The 16377-nt window shown below is 37.2% G+C and overlaps 1 protein-coding gene across 1 annotated transcript in view; it reads left to right on the top strand.

Annotated features, from left to right (window-relative positions):
* The window catches only part of RYR2 (ryanodine receptor 2), a 274869-nt gene that overhangs the window by 102224 nt on the left and 156268 nt on the right, over window positions 1-16377 (top strand). Inside the window, exon 3 of the mRNA XM_017745069.1 lies at window positions 5511-5615. Within this exon, the coding sequence (XP_017600558.1) occupies window positions 5511-5615 (105 nt within the window). The remainder of the gene's footprint in view (window positions 1-5510; window positions 5616-16377) is intronic.

Here is a 16377-nt window from a genome sequence, read left to right as displayed (position 1 = left end):
CTTCCGAAAACATGAGGGCATTACAGGTTTTAGGTACAGTAACATAAGAAGTTTTGAATGTTGGGAACTTCTCTGCTTTTGAGGGAAACAGCTTCTTGGGATGGAAAGTCCTATAAAAGCCTCATACAGGAAGCGATGGTTTCAGACTGAAATAGTCACAAGCAGCTGATAGCAAACTTTCTGTAGGAGGTGTCCAGGCAACCTTCACAGTCTGCTCATGGTAAACACGTGGGAGCTTGACACTGTTCCTGGAGGAGTTCTGTGGAGAGGACAGTGTTACTTGACACTCTTCTCTACAGAACAGAAACTGTAAGGTTCATAATTCATTCTCTGTCTTTTCTGCTTTGGGATTTGATGAATATGGTTCATTCTGTTTGGCTGATGGGACTTGCTGTCAGAGCCATACATTTCTGTACTGGGTCCATTGTTTCAATGACAAGCTTGAAAACAAGGAAAGCTATGCCTTCTCTGTAGAGTCCTAGAAATAGATGTTTTTTTTGGTAATATTGAGTGTGTTTCATCACTGTCACCAGACAGAATCTCATTTAAATAGAAAGGGCTGCCAGAAAGATGGAGATGTATAAATTTAAATTTAAGTTGAAAATAGCTGATGGGTTCAGTTTCTTTCAAGCTCCCACAAATAGGACTACAGATGTTTTGCTTAGATTCTGTACTAAAATGAATTTTCTGAGTCCTCCTACTTGGGTTCTCAAAGTTAGGCATATAGTAAATGTGCTAGTGTTAAAAAAAATTATGAACACCCACATCTCATTTTTTGACATCAGGCTGCTTAATTAGGTGATTGTTTAGGCACTGCTGTGTGAATATTTAGTATACAGTTAAAAGCTGAATACCTGCAAGTCTGTTTCATTGGGAGTTTGGTTAGAAGAGTAACAAAAATAACCACAAGCTCAGGAAAATAACTAAGAAGAGTGCAAATATCTAGGAAAAGAAGTAAAGCTGAGGTGAAGCTTCTTATTCTTAGAGACAGAATTCTGTTTGCTGATGCAATTTATTATCCTTCAGTCTTGTACTAATATTTATGAGAGGCAGAATTTCAGTTTACATTCACGAGATTATGTGCAACGTACTATACGAGCAGGTTATATTTTACAGTGGCTTGTTAGCACTGTGTGATTGTCAGAGTAGTGACAACAGCACTGCGTTTCACATCTCAGCCTCTTGCTTTCATTGCTGTGTGGTATGCTTGTAAATAGAAATTCTCGAGAAACTGAAGTTGAGCATAATGAATACAGCCAGTACCCATGATTCACTTGTGGGTTGGAATAAAGTTAGGGATATTTTAAAATATATTTCAAAAGCTTTACTCAAAGCACCTTTTTAATAAAAGGTATGATTATCTAATTTGCAAATCTGCCTCCCACAGAGTAAAGCATAGTTTAATATGCAAATATTACTGCAGAAAACTAGTGTACACAATAAATGTAGTTTAAAATGACAGGAGGAATAAGGAATTCACTAATTTTCTAAATAATCCAGTAATTACCTCAGTAATGGGTATGCCTTAAAAATTCCAGATCACCATTACATTTATTTTAACTTGTCTTATTTTGCTGATTGGGCTATTACAAGCCATGATGAAGGAACAATAGAAACAGGTAATAGTAATTTATTGCTTTTCTCCTACAGGTACTGAATATCCTTTTGAAATGCAATATACAATTTCTGGTTTATTTGTGTAATAACTTATTTTTAAAATCAAACTACTTGCATATTAGGCTGTAGTTATGACTGAGTAGATTTACTAGAAAGAAAAACTGATGAAGGCAAATCTAAACATGAACTGGCAGCCAAATCTGTAATGCTTTTATTAATACTGAGATAAACTGGAGTTACTACTATTTACCTTTTAAGTCACTGAGTATATTTTATATTCAAACACATTAAAGTATGATTGATTTTGCAAATGTGTCCAAAATGAAGTGAAAATAAATTGTTTTGAATACTGCCACTGCTTATCAGAATTTTCCACTGATCATTTGAACTGAAGTGATATAGATTCCCTGGATTGTCCAAGGACATTATATATTCTGTCACAAAACAAACCAAAACCCCCTTTTGGAATATGAATTAATTTTCTATGTCTTCATTAAGAAAGTTACTGCAGCAAAGATAAATGTGATGAAAATTGGTAGAAAAGAAGGTTGAAGATTGCCAGTATGGTTATTTATGTCTGATGACACCTCTGCTTTTGAGTGCCAATCAGTTTTTGGGGTTATAGTTTCTGGTCTGTTACCAAAATAGAAATGTATTATTACCATTAAACTGTTGGAAATTTCCTGGTAGTTTTGGTGTTTGTTAAAAGTGCATTGGTGGGTGGTTAGACATGTGGCAAAATATTTTCTTTAAAATTATTTATTATTTAATAGTGTGTTCATAGCCTAGCAAAGCAGTCACTGAAATACCTGACTACACATGTAACCTGTCCTCAAAAAAGCCTGATATTGAAAACTAATTGCTACAGGTTTTCCTTGCAGCCACTAGAATATGCAGTTGCTCTCCAGGCTGGGGACTAAAAGCTACTCTGTACTTTGTATGAAGATATCTTTCAATGGGGAATGTTAGGCTGCTATAGAATACCTTTATTTTTCGTATGCCATCCTCTATCTGTGTGTGAGATAAAGAGAGAGACAATAAGGTAGATAATCAGAGGTCTGGCAAAGACTCTCTTTTTCTCTCCTCATTTTTATTTTATGCTTTTAAGAGATGGAAAAGACACTGTGAATGATTTTTGTTATATTTAAATGAGAGTTTTAAAATTACTTGGAATTATTGGCTTTGGAGGGGGCTATTTAAAAGAGGAAACTTCAGTCTGTCTGAGGCCCAAAGCCTCATCCTTTAAATCCATAGCATTAAAAGCATCAGCATTGAAATGGAGTGTACAGGGATGAGCAGAGCTGTAACTGAGCTAAATACATTGGCAGGTCTGCATCTGTCCCATGTTTTTCTGTGCTTTGATTGTTGTACATACTGGGATTGATGCAGCCATGCCTGTTGGATCTTCAGTAGAGCAGAGCTGGGTGAGGAACTGCCAGAGAGGAAAGTCTAATTCACATGCTCACTGGAAGCGTCAGTAAAAACATTTCTCCCTGAGGGCCACCAAGTACCCAGGCATTCATGCAACAAAGATGAGGTGGGATAATGCGCTCTCCCTTTGCCTCATGAAAAAAAACTGGCTCTAACATTTTGCTAGACTGTAAGAACACAGTACTTCTTTCACTTAATTAAAGCAAAATGGTCTCCTACCGTTCTCCTTTTTTACTCTCAGGCAGCAAAATTGTGCCTTACTCACCTGCAATGAGAATAGCTGAAATATGTTCATTGGGACTTCATACCTCAGTTTAAATGGGTAGGAAAGGAAATGCTCATGGCTGTCTTGAACAAAAGGGAGAATGAAATGGATGAAGGAGAAGTGTCTGAGTTATGTTGTTTTGATCAATGTTTGAAACCATGCAGGATTTTTGATATTGGAAAGTATATAACCTATAGGGTAGGTTCAATAGTAAAAAAATTGATAGGTCCAAAATCGTATGTGTGAGACATTCTGCCAGCAGAAATGCTACTTTAAATAACAGTAATAACAGTGGGAACATTGTTAAGAGGACTTCGCTTATAGATGCAGAAAAGTAGCCTTGGCTCGTTTCTGAGCACAGTGTATGGAGCATTTTTTCTCTTTTTTTCATACTCTTGTTTGTCAGTCTTTGCTGGGCTGAATGGAGGGTGAGCTGCACTGTTAGGCTGTGAGGCTTTCTAGACTGGAAACCTGTCCTTGTGTTAACTGAGTAGAAGCAACACCTTGCAGCCTGAGATCTTTGTGCGCTCTCTTTCCTGCTTTGTAAAATAAGGGCTTGTGATAGTACTTACATTACAAGGATGTTTTGAAGACAATTGAATTGTTTGTCTGTTGGCCTAGTCCTAGCATGAAAAGGACTGTTGTGGTGTCTGACTGGCTACAAAAGAAAAATGGTAACAAGAACACTGACAAATAAGTAGAGTCCTGATTCTGAAAGAGTTGGCTGAAAAATATTCCATGCCTAAGTATCATTGCATAAGGCAGAAAAGCCCATGCAAAAGAAGATGCTATTAAAACCTTTTTCATCTGGCTAAAAATTTAAAATACAATTTTCCATTAATTTCATTGAAATGTAAGTATTGGAAGATAATGAAAGATCTGGTATATATTAAACAGACATGACTTGCTGTATTTAGGAGGCATGAACAGCAGTACAATAAGTTAGTAAGAGTGTGAGGTATTCTGAGTAAACTAATTTTGGGGGGGAAAAAAAAAGATTTTGCAACCACCTTTTACAATTTGGGCATGGAAGTGGCGTCTTCACTTTTTACGTAGTTTGAATAAGTGTGCAGTTTTACAGCTTTACCAGCAAAAGCATTCATGGTGTAAAAAACTGAATTCCAACAGTCAGTAAAACTATTCCTAAACTAAATAAGCAACTAACATGAAAAGAAAATAGAGAAGAAATATGAAAGAATTTCTGGAGGCAAGTAAAGGTGTGTAGGAGTTACATATTCTATTAACAGAAGTAAAGATCCCCACATAAAATCTAATTTTACTTGCTATTTTGTAACTTAGACATTGCTATTACAAACCTCTTTCAATTTTATATGAATTTTTATGATAGTCTGGAAAATTAACTTTTCAATAGTTCAATGATATTTTTTTCAATCATGACCAGTTAAATATTAATTTTTATAGGACTCTAGTTTTATCCCAGTTAGAGCAGACTGTGGTAAGGTACAGTGACCTGCAGGGCTGTGAAGCTGTTGGCTTGGCCGTGATACTGAGTGTCCAGTATTTCTGCTATGAAAATTCATCTTGACCTTCATGGTAAGGATGAGGTCTGGGTAACTACCAGTAGCCTAAAGGCTGAATTTGTTTTTCTTCCCAATCTGACCATAGTGTCTGAGACACACGTTCCATGTACTAATTAATGTCCAAGCAGACTTATCATTGCTTTACTTGGGAGCCTTTCTACTCCCAATTATATTCTCTAATTTTCTTTGTACAACTTATATTGCTGCACCTATTCCTTTCAAGGAGCACTTCCAATAAGAGTCTGCCGCCATTTTCCCTGTAATCACTACTAGATTTTTAAAGAGAATTGCAAGACCCCTCTCTCCTCCTCTCCACAGGCCCACAGGGGGAGTGCACTAGTCCTGACATTCATGGCAATCCTCTGCTGAACTTGATGGAATTCATTAGTTTCTTCTTTCATTGCGAGTATCTTTCTTTTTGAGAGGGGACCTGATACCCCAGGTATCAGCTTGTGCATGCTGAGCAGAGGGCAAGAGATACTACCCTTTGCTGGCTAAGACTTAACTGTTGAAGCCCAGTATGTGGCTAGCTTTCTTAGCCTCAGAGATGGAGTAGACCTTTCAGATTCATGGATGGTAACACAAAATAGAGGCACTGGAAAGTCCTACTTGGCAAATGTGTTACTGATGTGATCTCATGGTTCTCTTTTACCTAGAATGTTCCACCTGATTTGTCCATCTGCACCTTTGTGCTGGAGCAGTCTCTGTCAGTACGGGCCCTCCAGGAAATGCTGGCTAACACAGAAGAAAAGGCAGAAGGGGTAAGTGATTAAATATTCACCTTTTTTCATCTTGCAAAATAGTACTTTTTTCCTATGGTACCACAGGTTTCATGACTGTCACGTGCTTATAGCATGATTAATTCCGTATGTTGAATTTTCCTCCTTTGCTACAGGAATGGTCTATTTTTTGGAAGTTACAAACACTTGCAGTTTCCACTGAAGCTTGCCAGGGTTGCAAATTCACAAATATTTCGATGTCCTATGAGTCAGTCAGTATAGAGTTATTAAGGGTGTTTTAATTTGAGAATCTCATAATGTGTCATATAAAGCTTGATCACTTCTTCAGAGCAAATAAGCTTTCTGAGCATTCCTGACTGTATCAGGTGAGACTGTCAAAAGGTCTTAAAATGACTTGGATGTATGCTGGTTGTCTCTGGAAATAATGAAACTGTTGCGTGTGCCCTGAGCTAAAATACCCTGTAACAGACCTTTAAGCTGAAGATAGAATATTATTGAGCCTTGGTAGACATGAAATAGCAGTCTGGAAGATGAAGGATATAGGAATTACTTAAATCCTATAAGAATTATTATTATTCCTAATAGGAACTAATTAATTGTTTGACTAAAAAATAGTTGTTTACAAATAAAGCATAGTAGTGTAATAAATGTTCTCTGCAGAGCAATTAATTTGATTGGTTATGCTGTAATTAAATGCTTCGTATAAACCTTATACTGTTAATTTGAATGCTATGGTCTAGCTCAAATCCTATAAATTTTTGAGGAAGAGTGACTGTAGGCATAGGAGTTATAAAGGCAAAAGAGGAGTAGGCATTAGCCATAAGTCCGTCACTCAAGAAAGCTGGCAGGAGATAAGCATACCTCTGATATTTATGGGAATGCCTCAAGAAGCCAAACTTTAAACTAATATAGAGTAGTCAGTCCCATGAAATGCCAGGCACTTAGACTGAAAATGGTCTTTGGGAAGTGAAGTCTGGGAGCACTCCCATGGATGATCCAGAATGTGTTCTGCCAGTGAGAATTTGCTCCAAGCGAATGAAAAGCACACATGAGAGAAGAGGTGGTACCAGAGTAAGCAGATAAGTACTTCTAAACCCCTCTTCCCTTACTTTGTAAATACTGAAACCAAGAGCAAGCAAATTCACACGGAAAAAAACAAAATCAAAAGAACGGGCACATACAGGCAATAATGTCAAAAATCACAGTCCAAACCCCAGGCTGTACAGTGATGACTGTGTATGGCCACATGTGTGAAGCAGAGCAACAGTTTTCTTTCTGTTTATTCCCAACAGATGTGAGCAGGTGCATGAACTAAAATGTAGGGGAATGTGTGATAAAGTAATGCTACAGGCCAGAATACAGTGAATGGAAAAGTATTCAGTTTTTGAATCTGAAGTATTGAAACTGCTCTTTAAAACATAACCTCACCTGGCAGATTTTCTGTTGCACTGTCTTTAGCAGAGTGTTGGGGCCATGTGCTAAGAGAATATTTGCTTTTAATACAGAGATCACACCCAGAGAACACAGGAGAATGAATGAACTTTTCTGCAGAAAGATTAGAAAATGTGAGCTCGGGTATTCTGCTGGGAAGAGAACGAGCTCTGTAGGGGTCTCAGGTGGAATATTTTCACTAGTTCTGGACTATTTTCTGCACTAGATGTGAGTGGAAAAAGACTTTTGTAGGACACACTGACCAATGAGATGCACCATGTTTGGTGGTAATCTGATATTTTCTGGAAAAACAAATGTTTTCTGTGCATAACCATGAAGGTCAGAGTTCTGGACACTTACACCCATGCCTAAATAACACTGATGGCACCTGCACTGATCTACGGTGCTCTGTACTCAAAGATGTTCCCAGATGTGCACAAGAAAGATAAAGCAAAGTTCTGAGTGTGGTTATTATGTGGCTGTTGGCTGTTTACAGAGTAGTTTATTGTGCTCTCAGCACCTATTAAATGCCAACACTAGCAGAAGATACAGAACTACAGCTATACCAACACAGAGAGATGGTGTTCAGTAAATCATAAATATGTTTCTACTGCAAGTTTTGATGACCTCTGTAGAAATGCATTAGCAATCTGCTTGTGTCTCTTGCATATTAATATGTTGATATTAGAAGAGAACAGTCTTGAAAATAATGGTTTGTAGATGAACATAAGGTCATGTTGTCAATGTCAATATTTTTCTTTTTAGTAAGTCTCTGAATGTCAAGAGTGATGATGATACTAAAATGACTGAATATGTACTTCCTGATAAATTAATAGAACTGACATTAGATATCTGCATGTAGTTTCTATGAAAAATATACAAATTTTTCCTTTGCATTTATATTTGTATGCCATAGGGCAGGTACTTATATAGACAGCTTCATATTTGTTTGAAGTAACTGTTAAAAGAAGTTTTAAGATAAGAGGTAATTTGTCTTACCTGAAGCACTATTACCTTCCTGGAGAATCATCAATTCTGTTTATTAAAATGGCAGTGTTTCATTTCATTTAGGAGAAGAAAGTACAGCAATTTTTTGAGAAATTGTTGCTGTAAACTGCATTCAGCATGACCTCAGTTTTCTAGTGGAAAGAATCCTGCAAAGGGAGGCTTTTCAGTCCTCAGTTACTTTTCATTACATTAAAAATCATTAAGGCGCTGTATTTATAAGAGGTCTCCTTGTGCTGGTTTGCTTTTTGTGTTGTGTAATCTCTTGAATGCTATGTTTATATAACAGGTATTCTTATTATATAACAGATAAGTTAGCAGTAATGTAATGGTTGAGTAATAAGAGCAAAATCTCACGCTGACTTGAGTCAGAACAATAAGCAGCTTTCTTGTGCCTAAGAAAGAATAACTGTGTGCATTTACTGGATTAACTGCTACCTCTCAGTTAGCAAGCATTGAATGTGCAAGATTACCTCTGCAATAAACACCTACCTTTTTAGTGCAACAATCCCAAAATGAGAACTTCCATACTTTATGAGATCAGTGATCCATCAATCTGAGTATACCTACTTGACTCTCCTGAACCAGATAAATGCTAGTATCAAAGGCAACAGTGGAAAATGACTGAAATTTCCTAAGAAAGAATGTGTGTAGTCCTCTGTTTCTTCTAGGCACTGAATAGTTATTTTGTGCTCTGAGGTTTCATCATTTCCCTGTAAAATACTATGCTTAGCTGTGGCAATTTATTAAAACAATGAATATGAAAACATTAAGACACGTGAAAATTCATAGCTTGATTGAATGGTTTTGGTTTCAAAAATAAAACCACAACCTCATTTGTTTGCTTAGGTAGCATTATATACACTTTTAATTTTAAACAGGTAATTTTTTTTATTTTGCTGGGGTCTGGAGTGCTATATGCATGTACCAGTTTTATCAGTTCATCTGTGAGAAAGAAACAAAAATCAAAACCAACAAACCAGAAATAGATAAGGAGAAAGGGATGAATCCTGTGGAGAGGGAATAGTAAATAAATATATAAATGAGGAGTATGATCACATAGTCTGGGCTGTGGTGTGTTAGGCAAGCAGAATTGCAGGTGCATTGTCGTACACAAGAGTGACCTACAGCATAGGTATTATTTTGTAATCATTTTGGCTTGGTTTTTAAGTGTAACTTTTTATTATTAGAAAAGCAGATGAAAGATGAAAATGGAAGTCCTTACATTTTTATAAAGCATTTAAGACCGGCCTATTCTTAGCCTGGTTGTTATTTCCAGTGAACCATCTCTGGACTCAAGTGCCTTGTATTTCATTAAAGCTCATTAGTTGAAATGATCCTGAGAAGGCGAATCCATAGCTTCTGGAGTAATTTAGGAATGGTCACTGCAACCTGTTGGAACTGTGTTTTGCTTCTTATTCTTTTTCCTTCTGATTTTTTTTTTTTTGGGTGGTTTGCTTGAAGCTTTTTTTTCTTTTTTTAAAATATTTAAATTTTTTAAAATCACATTTTCCTTTCCTAGATTCAAGACCTCTATCATCTAGTACTTTTTCTTGTGAAAGTGATTAAATGCCATAATCAAATCAGTTCCTGGAAATTTCCCCTAATTTTCTTAGGAAATGAAACCTGGTCACCTGTCCATTTAGTGCTCTTGAATTCAGTAACTTCTGTGATTTCTGGACAATATGAACAATATAAGAAACAGGGTAAGATAGTTCTTCTGGATGTGGTGGATATTGGGTAGGAGAAAGGGATCTAACTTTATGCCTCTGTAAGAGGAGAGGAAGGCAAAGCTGTCTGTTTTTTATTACCATCAACTACTCTTGTGCTATTGCACCTTCTGCACTGCTGTCTTGCACTCAGAAGACGTCACAGGGACATGGGGAAGTTGCCATGTTTCAGGCACAAGGGAGGGATTTAGAAATTTGTGGCTTCTCTCAGTTTTGAGATTTAAACCTCTTTTTCATAGAAGTTAAACAACAGACCTGTACTTTGTATGCTATTACCAGTCTCCCATTTTATGACAAGGAAAATTATTTCCCTTTGCCCTACTGTATACTCAGTAGAAAAGGGTATCCGGAAGAAAAGGTATCCAAACATATTTGACATGGAAGAATGTCAGGTATTTTCTTAACCTCAGTTGGTTCAAAAATGATTTAGATTTTGTCTGAAAGGTTTTTTTCTTAAATAATCCTCAAGCAAACACACTGCATGAAAAATAGGTATTAAGATAAAAAATTGCCAAGAGGGTTTGCAGATTAAAATTAAGTGTAAGGTAACCTTCATAAAACCCATTGTTACTGACTCTTATTTGAACTATATTTCAGTGGGTTTTTCATATGATTCAATATGAATTATCTTTTTCTAATGGGACAATCTGAGTATTCGAAGCACCACTATCTGTATTTATATAACAAGGGGCTAGTTTGAACTTTTGTTCTGTTCCAATGCTTTTATTACTTCAAAGAGATCAAAACCAGTTTGGGGGCACAGTGACTAGGTACAGGAAATTAGTTTGGCATTTAAAGGATATTTTCCTGTAAGTGGACAAGCACAAAATCATCTATCATCTATGTTGGCTAGAACAAAAAGGAAATGCTTGTTATTCCTTGAGTTACACTTGCTTTGCTTGTGTTTTCTGAAATATATCCAGTAGTCTCACTATTTAAATACTATACTATAATTTTGCCTTGTGATGTCTTTTATAGTCCTCCGTGATAATTGTAATAAATGAGACCACTGAAGTTTGAAGATTCTGGATTATATTTTACATGCCATACCTGATGAATAGACTATATATTATATGTGTGTGTATTTATATATGGCACATATAAATACAGGTGTATGTGACTTGTTTTCACATGCCAGTGGGATGTACATCTGTGTGTGGATGAGAGATCTTGTATCCCGTACAGAGAACTGTTAACTGCACCATCCACTGGAGTGATTGAGAACTCTATTAATAAACTGTCTTTTACAGCAGCTTTGATTAGTTTCTGTCAGCAGTGGTAAAACATTCTCTTCATTCTGGTCTATCAGAAGACTGGTGAGTGCCAAATCATCCCAATTTTTTTGCTGTACCACACATCCACATGAAAATCTCATGTCATTGGGAGGGTGTAGAGTAAGAGACATCTATTTTGGTGAGAGCTTCTGGAGCTCCTGTTTGTTGGTCTGTGCTTTGTTCTGCCAACACGAGGTGCATGCATGGGCTTTTTTTTTTGTCCAGGTACATATAGTATGAGACTGCTGTAGGTTTTTTTGTTAGTTGGTTTTTGTTTTTTCCAGTTTTATTAGCAAAGTGTGTGGAACATTCAATTCCTTTGCTAATGGCTAGGCTTCATGCTACATGAACTGCTCACTAGTAAAATCATCTGCACTTGGAGTGTAATGTGTTTCTGTTGGAATTGTGTTTTAATGACTCCGGCAGGACAGATGCACCAAACTCACTTATCCTCAATGGAACCCAGTGGATTTCTCTCAGTTGCTTTTGTGTCCTTTCACTTCAAGTGTCAGTTTTTTGATTGCTTACTAGAAAAAATGTAGTCGTGAAATAAGTAAGGATTTCTTTGCATGCCACCTGTAGCAAGAAAGTGAATGTATACGTAGTTACAATTTCTGTGTTTTGAACGACATAATAAACAAGGAACTAGAATACGTCAGGAGAGTGTAGGATTCTAGAATTTATACTGAGATAATTTTAAGTTGCTTATTCAGAAAATCACACTGTATTTGCTTTTTTCTCTCTGAGAAAACCTGAAGTGGGTTTTTGCTATTTGTTTTCCTAGACTTCATTATACAGGGGAAAAAAATGACTCTCAGTTGCCTTAGTATGCTTGAAATTTCTTTACTTTTATGTAATATGAAATGTAGGGTTAAATCCCTTTTCAGTTTCCTGCAAATTGATCTTACTTGCTCTGTTATCTACTGAACACTTCAGTGTGCAGTTTGCTGCATTTTTTTCCACAGTATTTATTTTCCCAGCAACTGTGCTATTCTAATACTGTATGCCATGAAGATTTGCTGTGCTTGGAAGCTCAATCCTGTCCTCCTGCTTGGTAATGAAGATGTGAAACTCTGTCCATGCCACTGTCAACTCCTGACGGTTGGTATTATAGAGCGATGGAGTTTCAGAGCTGGAGGTAGACTTCCTTCTGTTTGATACTTTTGGTTGTTCTCCTAACCCATCTGAAGAAGAACATTGGTCGTGGAAGGAAAAATCTGATTGTGGAATGTTGTTCTTGGAGTACTCAGGTACTGTTGCAGTTGAACTTAGGGAGAACTGTAGCCATTCTGCCATTGAAGTGCAATGGAAAAGTGGGGGTTAAAACAAGAATTGGTTCAGATTCCATGGAAAGAAACTGAGAATAATTGGACAAAAAGTTACTGGCTGAATCTAAGCAATGTAGAAGTCACTGAAACTGGCTCTTTTATGTACTGAGCTGCCATGAGGACAGCTGAGAAATACTGGCAGAGAGACCAGAATGAGGAACTCAAGGTGTACTGTGTGGTTTTTTACCTTGGATGAAAAAAGAAGGGGATTGACTGTTTTTATGCCTTTTACCTGTCAATTCTATAGCTATTATCCCTGTGCCATATAGCTTGTTAAAATAAAGGATGGCAACATACTGGTGCTTTTCAGTAAAGATTCCCTGTTAGGTCGTGAAAGAGCTCAGGTTTTTTTAAAGTGAAATTTAAGCACAGCAAAATTGAAAATGATACAGTTAAATTTGTCTTCAGAACGAAATCATCCTTTTTTAAATTTTTTTAGCAGCAGTTGGAATTGATGTACTAAAGGCTATTTATGCAAAATACAAGATGAAAAGATAAAACCCACCAAATCCTCACATTCAAATACTATTCTAGAATGCTGAAGAGTCTCAGTTTTGCTGCTCAATCCTATGTAAAGCTGAGATAGTCTCCTAAACCACTCATAGTGCTACCAGATGTCTTGACAAAGCTCGTAACACACAGAGCTTTTAAACCAGGCCTGTGTAGATAAGCAGTTGGAATCAATAAGCCAAGCAGTGATTGCTAGTTGCATTTTTTTCTGATTTTATTTGTCTTCATCCCTCAGGACTGATTTGTGCAGGCATTGATGACTGTAGCTGATGAAAGCTACACATAGAATAATGTTAGAAATTGTGTCCTAGGCATCTTAAACTGACCTCCCTGGTTGGAGAACTACATTGACTTTAGTGGATTCTATAAATCTATTGATATATCATCTGGGGTATTGTGAAAATTGAATCAGTATTTGTGAGATTAGCTTTGCAGTAGTGAATATCATAAAATTGATGGCATTTAATTATATGTCTTTAGAAGGGTTTGATCAATATTTAGTACAATGGTTGTGCAACAAGCTGAAATTAAACACAATAGTAAGTGACTGCCCTCTCATTTATGTGTTGCACAAGGCAGATTTGATGTCGAAAAAGTTATGGACATATGAAAGGCTGCATCATAAAATAGTGACATTTTTCTCTTTGCCTTAAATTTAACTTTTTTTGTAGTAAAATTTGGCATAATTTTTTTGAAAACACTAAAACCTTATACTTTAGCTTAGTCAAAAGTGTTTTGACATATTAAATTGTTCATGATTATATATGGCTCTTGTCTGCTACAATTCTACTACTCTTGATTGTACAAAGTGCAATTTTACATTAATCTCAAAGCTGAGGCAAGGCCTGGATAAAGTGAAACTCAAACATTTTATTCTTTTCTTCTTTTGCAGTGCTCATAGCTGTAAGATGAATTATTTGTAAAGCCCAAGACCTTAAATTAAATAAACGATAACTTTCACCTTTGTTCAGTTATATTGAGAGCAGAAGTAATAATTATTCAATGTTTTTAAACAGACTGCTTATACTCAATATAAAAATCTCATAATCTATATGAAAATTCTCCATATCTACATTTGTCCTGTGATGGTTTCTTACCGGGATAGCTTCCTGAAATATTTGGCTCGGTTGGTTCAAAATTTAAAAAAAAAAAAAAAAAGATCCTTTGTTCCAACTCAGTGACTTATAAAAGCAAATTTAAAGAATATTTTGGTGAATGGTGTAACATATTATCAGTGTAGGAAATGCATAGCAGTGCTACAGAGGCTGGCAGTGTGGAAAATGTTAATTGTGTCTGCAGTACTGTGTAGCAAGCAACTAGTCTCCTATCAGGCAGCTCCGTAGGATCTCAGCAGCTGGAGCTGGAAGATTACACATGGGATTGTCCCTCTTGAAATACATTCAGTGTGCTCAACCTCTAGGAGTTACCAATACCTTCTGTGGTAATTAAAGAAAACAACAAACCACCCTAACCCTCAAATTCAGTCAAGATTTTTGTAATGCGAGTTTGTTTCTAATTCTCCTTATCCTGCAGGGTTCAGCACTTTAGGGTCCTTTTGATTCTGGTGATGCTCTATATGCATCATAGACTTCCATATTGTTTAAGTTTAGATGTGAATGGTCCTCCCCAAAGGGGTAAGTAACACTTGAACAACACCAACAAGGGTAGCATTTAAAAGAAGAGACAAAACTAGCAGAACTAGTGAGACTGAGTAGGACTGAACAGACTGGATTACTGTCTGGAATAGGAAAGAATTGAGTTTGGGGAGGAGCTGGGTTCATCTCTGTGTTTTTTCCATGGTGTGTCTGTCAGAGTTGGTGATAAACATGCATAATTTCCTGATGACTGTCAAGGAACTCTGTTGCTGAGCAGGTCTGGATAGGGACGTTACGCTTGAGGATTCGTCTGCATATATGTAATTGCATCTCCCCAGGGCAATAGGAATTTTGAATCCATGGTAGCTACACCACTGAGCAAATCTACAATATCTTAGCAAAAAATAAGAGGTTTGGAGAGAACAAGTGTTACTTCATACATATCTTGTCTCTGGAACAACCATTCGTCTGTGGAGAAATGATTTCTTTTGATGCCCAGCTATTCCTTAGTGACTGTGGTAGTGTTGATTCACCAAGAAGGTTTCTCGTTTTGGAATATTTTGCCGGAGAGTCATCAAATGGTTTGTTTCAGTTATTATAATGAAACGAGCCTTCCAAGCAGGTGAGTGTATCGGTTGTTTTAAAGTATTTAAGTACTGCTGTAGTGTGAGAGCTACACTATTTCAGGTCTAAAGTTAACTTATCCAGGCTTTGTTTCTCTCTTACCACAGAGAATTACCATTTTTTATTTACTTATTGGGATGGTAAGAACTCTTGAGTTGAGGGTGGAGGGAAGGAAAGTGAAAGAAATGAAGGAGTTTAAGACCAAGGGCATTAAGTGAACAGAGCGAGGCTGAGAATGGGGAGCAGCTTTCTTGGCAGAGGTGTGATTCTGTCCCTGGGCTCCAGGTGCCTTATTTGTAGCTGAGTCTGGGACCTGAGCACAGCAGAGAAACCCCTGCTCTTCACAGGGGCTCTGACTTGCCTTCTTGAGTGGTAGGATCATCCACCTACAGACCATGATCTTGCCTCAGGGTGAGTCAGGATCACTCAGCTTTTCCTAAACTTGGATTTTAGTTTTTTAGCATTTGAGTGGCCACTCTGTGAGCAGGGCCTTGTTCCTGCAAGGTTTGGTCAGGATTGCAGGCTCCGGGACAGGGGAGGGAGCTGGCCCTTCCTGCGGCACCCTGTGCAGCCAACCTGCTGAGCTGCCTCTGTGGTGGGGAGTGGGTCCCACGCCAGCAGGATCTATTTTGGAGTGTTTGCAGGATCTCAGCTGCAGTTAAGGCTCCTGCTGTGTTCCTGCAGGCAGTCTGGGTTGACTTCTTTCCCTTCAAAAGCATGCCTGATAAATATACATGTATACACACACAGACACTCACATACATTTAGGTTTAAGAAGAAAGAATATGTTCTCTGTGACTCTTCCTGACCTCTTTGTATGCACCTGTCCTTTATTTTTTTAAGTGAAAATTGAAACCTGTGTTTTAGAGTACTGTCAACATGGTGAGAAGGGGAGGTATTATCCCCACATTGTTAGGTTTTTGATCTTGACAAAAAAAAATATTTTTTTGACAAACATGATAGTTGCTGAGCTCTGAAGATTGTCCTCCCTTTCCCCTGCAGTCTCCTCTTTCTGCCTAGGCTATCGTCTTTTCAGCATTTGCTAGTTTGACAGTTAGTTGCCCTTTAGTCCTTTAAATAATTCCCTCTGGGCATAAATAGATAAGGCATTGATTTCTTTTTTATGTGATAAGGGTGAAAGCTCGCGCCTTATTTTTCTTTATAGAAATAATGTCCTTCCAAGTAGTCACAGCAAAGAAAAAAACTTGACAAGAACAGAGGGTATTCAGACTTCTACTAGTAAATCTGTGTTCTAATTATGTTGGGTGTTGTCAGCTCTTTAGTTT

Source organism: Corvus brachyrhynchos, unplaced genomic scaffold (genome assembly GCF_000691975.1).
Source record: "Corvus brachyrhynchos isolate BGI_N302 unplaced genomic scaffold, ASM69197v1 scaffold70, whole genome shotgun sequence".
NCBI classification, from domain to species: Eukaryota; Metazoa; Chordata; class Aves; order Passeriformes; family Corvidae; genus Corvus; species Corvus brachyrhynchos.
The sequence above is the reverse complement of the archived record's forward strand: the minus strand, read 5'-3'. Positions and strand labels throughout refer to the sequence as shown.